Here is an 8,153-nt window from a genome sequence, read left to right as displayed (position 1 = left end):
GCACTACAGGAGCTTGTGACTGAAGCAGAGACCATGTCAACCCTTGTGGGTGAACTGGGGTGGCTGAAGGACGGAGAAATAGACCATTATCAGAACCACTTCTGAATACTGTTTCATAAAGCTCTTTAGAAAACGAAATCATGGAATTCATTACCTCCAGGTCCAAATTCCCCACATTAGAACCTTTCCTCACAGCTCTGGCCTCAGGTGTAGTCCATAAAAAAGGGCCACATCACAATGCAACCAGCATGCTTTTAGATATTGAATGTTGGCAAGAAATGAAATGAGATGAGAGGAGGGGTGGCAGAGTCATCCTGAGAGGCTGAGAAACCTCCACAGGCGTTTGTAGAGCAGTGTGAGCAGGAGGCATCTTCCTTGTGCAAAGGGCACTTATAGCAGGGAATCGCCAAGTTTTCTGTGAATTCCTGCCACTTTAGGAGACCCGTACTGCAGCCTAATGCTCCTTGCAGGTATGAACACAAATGTCACATTGATCAGAAATGGAAGGTTTTCCACTTTCCCTGGGTGTTTCGTTGCCTTCTGCAGCAGTGAGTAGCAAAGTACTGCACGTGGCAAATCACAGCAGGACAGACTGCAAGGATCCTGAAGCAAGGTTTGTTGGCTTGAGAGTGACCCAGACACTTAGAACAGCACAGATGCTTGTGTGAACATGTACTTATGGGTTTTGGAAGTCTTGGATGATCCTCAAGTGGCAAACAAACCTTTCTGCCAGTTTTGTTTTGGTTCGAGACCTAATTTCAAATAGTCCTGCCATTCCTTTTCATCCACCTGTGCAGACAGTCAGGCACAGCACAGCAGGCACGGCAGTGTAGCGGTTAGCATAACGCTTGACGGCGCCAGCGACCCGGTTTCAATTCCCGCCGCTGTCTGTAAGGGGTTTGTATGTTCTCCCCATGATTGCGTGGGTTTCCTCCGGGTGCTCCGGTTTCCTCCCACATTCCAAAGACGTACGGGTTAGGAAGTTGTGGGCATGCTATGTTAACGCCGGAAGCGTGGCGACACTTGCGGGCTGCCCCCAGAACACTCTACGCAAAGCATGCATTTCACTGTGTGTTTCGATGTACATGTGACTAATAAAGGTATCTTATATTATCTTATCTTATCCTTTGGGTCAGCTTCATCACTGCAATGCTGTTTCTGCCTCTGCATGTCAGACTCCACATTTCAGCCTTTTGTTATTGTTGGCTTCCTCATACAGCACAGAAGTCTTCACAGGAGCTTATGGTTTAGCTATTGCTGCTTGCTTCTTACAACTTACTTTTGAGTGTCTTCTTGTTTGTTTTTGTTTGCACAATATTTATTCCTCTTTCATTGCCAACAATTGCTACGTTTCTGGCATATCCCCAATATTTTGTATAATCTTCATGGTTAGGATACACTTCTGCAAACAGATTACAATTTGCTTTGTCTCATGCATATGTCAGTGCACCAAGGTAATTAATCTTCCACTTCTCGTCATTGCTGTGGCTTAGGGAGCTTCTGTGAAATTAAAAGGCATTTCATTATTCTTCATTTTAGAATGATGTTATGATGCAGGCTGCATTTTTCAGGTAAGTGGAGACAGTGTTTGATAGCTGCCTAAGCCATGGAGCATTGCTAAACTGACTGTCAAGGCTTTTTTTTAAAGTTGTTACAAGAGCAGGGCTATTCTGTAACCCTTTTCCATTCTACTTACTGGAATTCATGCGTGTAATAGCCTTGCCATTGAGGGTTGGGTGATACTAGAACAAAATGGCAAAGGCAAATCGGCAAATGTAAGCTTGTATTTAACATGTGCACTATTGACCAAGTTGTATGACCTGTTCCTGGTAGGGAATTCTAGCCATTCTTTCACTGAGATCATATTTGGAGATTATCTGTGACAGTCTCACAATCTCATTGATTCCTGCATTGATCATACTGTCTTTTAACTGTTTGTTTGTGTAGGTGCAAGAATCAGTTAATTTACTGAACTGATCTATTGTCATGACAGAAATGTTTGATGTTCAACAACTATCACAACATATAGGTTTTCTGAGATTAACTGTGTTCTGAAAGGTTGGTGAATTTGTTTTACTCCTGTGATAACTCTAAGGTGTAACACTTTCAAAGGATGTTGGCAAAAATCCGAGCTTGTCCATGATTATTACCTTTGTGTCGATTTGTAAATCTTGTTGGAAACAAGACAGAAAGGGCTCAGGCCTAGAAACATATCATTAACTTTCAATGCACACATGCCATTGAGTGCTCCAATTACTCTGTTCCAAAAGCGACTGTGGAGTTATAAGGAGGTGGAAATCAGGAGATTTTAAAAGTAACCGTTGAGGTAAGGGCTTGTCTGTTTCAAAAACAACTGCAGAGCTGTAATGAGGTGAATCTCAGGAGATTTTAAAAGTAACCATTAAGTCAAAGCCCCTAGAATGAAATAAAAGGGAGGCAGGCTCTAGCAGAGCCAGCATTTTGGAAGTGGCTGTGTTTGAGTTCCAAGTGCTGTGTTTGAGGATGGAGCGCTAAGACTTTGTCTCAGGAGGCTTCAGCAAGGAGGCTGAACAGGGGTAAGGTAAGATAAGGTGAAGTCTTTTTTTAAAACTTTCAACTTTAGCCTTATTGCAGTCAGGATGGCAGTCAGGTCAGTCATATGCTCTTCTTGCAGGATGTGGAAAATCAGGGAGACTTCCAGTATCCCTTGTGACTATACCTGTGGGAAGAGTGTCCAGCTGCAGCTCCTGACTGACTGCATCCAGCAGCTGAAGCTGCAGTTGGACTTGCTCAGGAGCATCCCTGATACTGAGAATATCATAGAGAAGAGCTGTAGTGAGATGGTCACACTTAAGGGGAAGGCAGGTTATCACCAAAAGAGGTAGTGGGTGTAGGCACCCTATGGCCATTCCTCTCAATAACACACGTACAAATTTGGATGTCGGGGAGATGGTCTTCCAGAGGAGAGCAGCAGCAGCAGCCAGGTTTGTGGCACCACAGCTGGCTCTGATGTACAGAAACGGAGGGTGGACACAGAGAGAGCTATAGTGGTAGGAGACTCGATAGTTAGGGGGACAGACAGGAGATCCTGTGGCTGCAAACAAGATACCAGGATGGTATGTTGCCTCCCTGGTACCAGTTTCGAGGATGTCTCTGAATGGTTACAGGACATCCTCAAGGGGGAGGGTGATCAGCCAGAGGTTGTTGTACATATTGGTACCAATGACATAGATAGATAAAGGAATGAGGTCTTGAAGAATGAATATAGGGATGAAAGTTAAAAAGCAGGACTTCAAAGTTAGTAATCTCTGGATTACTCATGGTGCCATGTACTACTGAGAGTAGGAATAGGAGGATAGGGCAGATGAATGCATGGCTGAGATCCTGGTGTAGGGGGCAGGGTTTCAGATTTTTGGATCATTGGGGTATTTCTGGGCAGAGGTGATCTGTACATGAGGGATGAGTTGCATCTGAACTGGAGGGGGAACCATTATCCTGGTGGAGAGATTTGCTAGAGCTACTTCGGAGGGTTTAATCTAGTCTGGTAGGGGGGGAGGGGGGGAGGGGGGCGCGGTTGGAATCCAAGAAGGTAGTGAGGCAGCTGAGAAGGTTGGGCAAATACAGAAGTTAATGAGAGGTAGTCCAGTAGCATGACAGGGATCAAGGGAAGACTGATGGATTAAAGTGATTTATTTCAAAGCAAGGGGCCTGACAGGTAAGGCAGATGAACTCAGGGCATGGATGGGTACATGGAACTAGGATATTGTAGCTAGTACAGAAACATGGCTAAGGGAAGTACAGGACTAGCAGCTCAATGTTCCAGGTTACTGATGCTATAGGAAGGATAGAGGTGCAGTGGGCAAGTTACCGGTTTCTTTAATGGTCTTACCTAAGTTAACAACACATTATCCCAGCTTGCAACACTGCATTTGTAAGCTAACTGCCCCCACAAATCATCTAGTAATCCATTTAATTGTCATCGTCTCAGAACCAATAGGTCATGCAATCAATTTTTGCCTTGCTGGCGATGCCCACATCCTGAGAATAAATTGAATAGATGATTCTTTGCGGGAGCTGAGGGTCTTGTTATTATCTGAAAGACAAGAAGCTATGGATGTAATTCTGAACATGTTTATCTTTTTTTTATTTTACAGGACACAATATGATAACAGCACCGAAGAAAGGAATGTTGCACATCTTTTTACGTTCCATCATTATTTTGGGCTGCTTTTTAACCTTGGTTATGCTGTATCTGAAACCATTTCACAGCTGGAAATATGGACCCACAGAAGATCTCAACATAAAGACCCTTTTTATTCCCTCAAAGAATAAAACCATTGTGCTTATTTGGCTGTGGCCTTATGGTCAGGCATTTGAACTCAATACTTGCAAATTAGATTTTAACATCAATAATTGTTATTTAACTGCAGATAGGAAACTGTATAACAAATCTCATGCTGTCCTGTTTCACCACTGGGACATCAGAAGGGACTTGGCCAACCTCCCCTTACAACCTCGGCCAGCTTTCCAAAAATGGGTTTGGATGAATCTGGAGTCACCTACTCACACTCCAAAGAAGTATGGCCTCGACCAACTCTTCAACTTGACCTTAACATATCGACGGGATTCAGATATCCAAATGCCTTATGGATCTTTAACAAGGAGCAAAGTTCCATTAGATTTTAAATTGCCAAGTAAAAATGTCCTGGTATGTTGGATTATAAGCAATTGGGACTCCGAACATGCCAGAGTGAAGTATTACTATATGCTCCGCAAATATGTGAAAGTCGCAATTTATGGTCGATTCCTCTGGCATCGCCTAAGTGATGATGATTTGATTCCAACGATATCTAGATGCAAGTTCTACCTTGCCTTTGAAAACTCGATACATAAAGATTACATAACTGAAAAACTCTACAATGCTCTACTTGCGGGTAGCGTCCCGGTGGTCCTGGGTCCATCCAGGGAAAACTATGAAAATTACATTCCAGCTGATTCCTTCATTCACGTGGATGACTTTCTCTCACCGAAAGAGCTTGCCGATTACCTTCACATGCTGGATGATAATGAAGATTTGTACATGAGCTACTTCAAATGGAGAAAATACTATGAAGTGAAGATGACTCGTTTCTGGGATGAACATGCATGCTCTGTCTGTGAAAATATTCAGCAACATAAAGAAGATAAATCCCTCTCCAGTTTGGAGAAATGGTTTTGGAATTGAATTCTGAAGTATGTCTCCAGTAAATGTCAGTATCTATGGAATTTAATTGCTCTTTCCTTAGTACAAGTATTTTTTTGATTAAAAGATTGAATTTTCTTGTTTAAAGAACACAGAACAGTACAGCACAGGAGCAGGCTCTTTGACCCACTGTGTCTGTGGCAACCATGATGCCAGTTCAAACTAATTCCATCTGCCTGGACATGGTCTATATCCCTCAATCCCCTGCCTGTTCATGTCCCTCTCTAAATGCCTCTTAAACGTTACCATCATATCTGCTTCCACTACCTCCGCTGGCAGCGCATTCTAAGCTGCTACCACTCTCTATGTAAAAACAATTGCCCCTTAAAACTTCCTTAAACTTTCCTCCTCTCACTTTAAAGCTATGCCCTCTAGTATTTGACATTTCCACCATGGGAAAAAGGCTCTATCTATTCTATCTATGCCTCTCATAATTTTATATACTTCTATCAGGTTATCCCTCAGGCTCGGATGCTCCAGAGAAAACAAGTTTTCCTTATGGCTAATACTCTCTAATCCAGGTAACATCCTGGTGAAGCTCTTCTTCACCCTCTCCAAAGCCTCCATATCCTCCCTGTAATGTGTCAACAAGAACTGCACACATTACTCCAAATGTGGCCTAACTGAAGTTATACAACTGCAACATGACTTTCTGACTTTTATACTCAGCATCCAACCGATGGAGGCAAGTATGCTCAATGCCTTCTTTACCATCCTATCTACTTGTGTTGCCACTTTCAGGGAGCTATGGACTTGCACCCCAAGACCCCTCTGTACATCAAAAGGGACCTGCCAATTACCTTATATACTCCCCTTACATTTGATCTCCCAAAATACAACACCTCACACTTGTCCAGATTAAACTCCATCCACATTTCTCTGCCCATATTTCCGACTGGTCTATATCCTGCCGAATCTTTTGGCGGCCTTCCTCACTATCTACAACTCTGCCAATTCTTGTGTCATCTGCAAACTTACTAATCGGCCTAGTTATATTTCCATCCAAATCATTTAAATACATTGCAAACAATAGAGGGCCCAGCACTGATCCTTGCAGAACTTCACTGGTCACAGACCTCCTGTCAGAATAACACCCCTCCAACGCTACCCTCCGTCTTCTATGACCAAGCCAATTTTGAATCCAAGCTACCAAGTCTCCATGGATCCCACATGCCTTAATTTTTTGGATCAGTTTACCATTTAGTAAAGCTTTTGTCAAAAGCTTTACTGAAGTCCATGTATTCAATATCCAAGGCCCTACCCCCATCGATTATCTTCGTCACGTTCTCAAAAAGCTCAATCAAGTTTGTAAGACATGGTCTCCCCCGCACAAAGCCATGCTGACTATCCCTAATAAGTCTATGCTTTTCCAGATACAAGTAGATGCAATCCCTAAGAATCTTTTCCAATAATTTCCCTACCACTGATGTAAAGCTCACCAGCCTATAACTTTCTGGTTGGGCTCTGTTGCCCTTCTTAAACAAAGAAACAACATTGGCTGTTCTCCATTCCTCTGGGACATTGCCTGTAACTAAAGATACAAAGATTTTTGTCAAGGCTCCAGCAATTTCCTCTCTTGCCTCTCCCAATAACATGGCATAGATTTCATCACACCCTGGGGACTCATCCACCTCAATGTTCTTCAAGAGCCCATCACCTCTTCTTTCTTGATATCAACATGCCCAAACTAAACAAATTCTATCTCACGAACATTATTTTGGAATTTATTGTGCATTTGACAGTGGAATCCTAAGTATGAAATTCACATTTTAAACAGACTTCAGCTAGACTATGAAATGGCCTTTCAAGTTGAACATTCTAATTTTAAAGGAACTTTACATCATCTTCTGATGTCATTGCTGTTTGTAGTAAAATAATTGGAAAATACAAACTTTACCAGAAATTAAGGTGTACTTCAATAAACTGAATGACTGATCTTTCTGCTGGAACAACGTTATTCACATTTTACCATAATCTAAAGAGCTTTAAATGATTTTAAAACATAGTAAATTTTCATTCATCCATTTTGAGTAGCAATGCTTTCTTTAATACTTGATATCTGAATTGATATTTGAGGTCTTACCTTTGCTGCTATGATTACAAAGTTAATGAGCTGACCATGGATCCAATTCTAGACCTCTAAGATCAATGTGGTTCTGTGATTGACAATTCTTATTCATAGTTACGTCTTCTGCCTCGCCTTCTTGTTACCTACTTAACAAATATCATCATCAGTCTCAGGTTCATCTTACACCTAAATGTTGCTGACAGCCAGCTCTACCTCTCCAGAGAGCTGTTGGAGAAGTAGACTCCAAAACCTGTTGAACACCTTGTATGAAATAGAAATTGTTTATCGAACAGCTGACTGAGTTAATCTAAATAGACAATTATGTTTGCCCCAGATCCCACCTAGGTTTGACAACATTTCAAACCCTTTTCAATCGGAGAGAACTGTGGAATCAATAGAGTATATCAAACAGTTTCTGTTGGTTATTCAGCAATAATTTGATGTAATAAATCAATTTAATTCAATTTTTTTGTTTATCTTTGTCAAATCAGATATCTGAATCTGCTCCACATGTGAAATGTTCCCTTGTGTACCTACTTGGAGCTCACATGTTATTATCAGTGACTAACCTGACATTTATGTTGCCCATTTCACCCCTTTTTGTATTTCTTTGCACTCAATGTATTTCCCTACCGGTTAAGTTTAAGGTATCAAGTTTCTAAACATTAAGTAATCATCCACTCAAGTAAAACTCATTGTAATTTTTAAACATGATAACTACACAAAGGAATTTACTCTTTCAATGATCCGTGTGTATGGGAAATCTATTTAATAATAGATTTAATAATAGATTTAGCTTCTACACATCAACATTTATTTACATCCCATGTATGAGAGTAGATTAGAGGGGAACATAAAAGGAAA

The 8,153-nt window shown here is 41.5% G+C and overlaps 1 protein-coding gene across 1 annotated transcript; it reads left to right on the top strand.

Moving 5' to 3' along the window:
- The first annotated feature begins 2,654 nt into the window (after positions 1-2,654).
- LOC127575192 (4-galactosyl-N-acetylglucosaminide 3-alpha-L-fucosyltransferase 9-like) lies at positions 2,655-5,203 on the top strand. Its single transcript, XM_052024895.1, has 2 exons — positions 2,655-2,814; positions 4,134-5,203. The coding sequence occupies exons 1-2, from the start codon at positions 2,655-2,657 to the stop codon at positions 5,201-5,203; spliced, it is 1,230 nt and encodes a 409-aa protein (XP_051880855.1).
- The last annotated feature ends 2,950 nt before the right edge of the window (positions 5,204-8,153 follow it).

This window comes from Pristis pectinata, chromosome 10 (genome assembly GCF_009764475.1).
Source record: "Pristis pectinata isolate sPriPec2 chromosome 10, sPriPec2.1.pri, whole genome shotgun sequence".
Taxonomy (NCBI): domain Eukaryota; kingdom Metazoa; phylum Chordata; class Chondrichthyes; order Rhinopristiformes; family Pristidae; genus Pristis; species Pristis pectinata.
Note: the sequence above shows the minus strand (reverse complement) of the source record. Positions and strands in the feature narration are given on the sequence as shown.

Coding starts and splice junctions, on each gene's coding strand:
- LOC127575192 (XM_052024895.1), top strand. CDS start 2,655: ATGTGGAAAATCAGGGAGACTTCCAGTATCCCTTGTGACTATACCTGT. Junction 2,815..4,133: donor TATCATAGAGAAGAGCTGTA/GTGAGATGGTCA, acceptor TTTATTTTACAG/GACACAATATGATAACAGCA.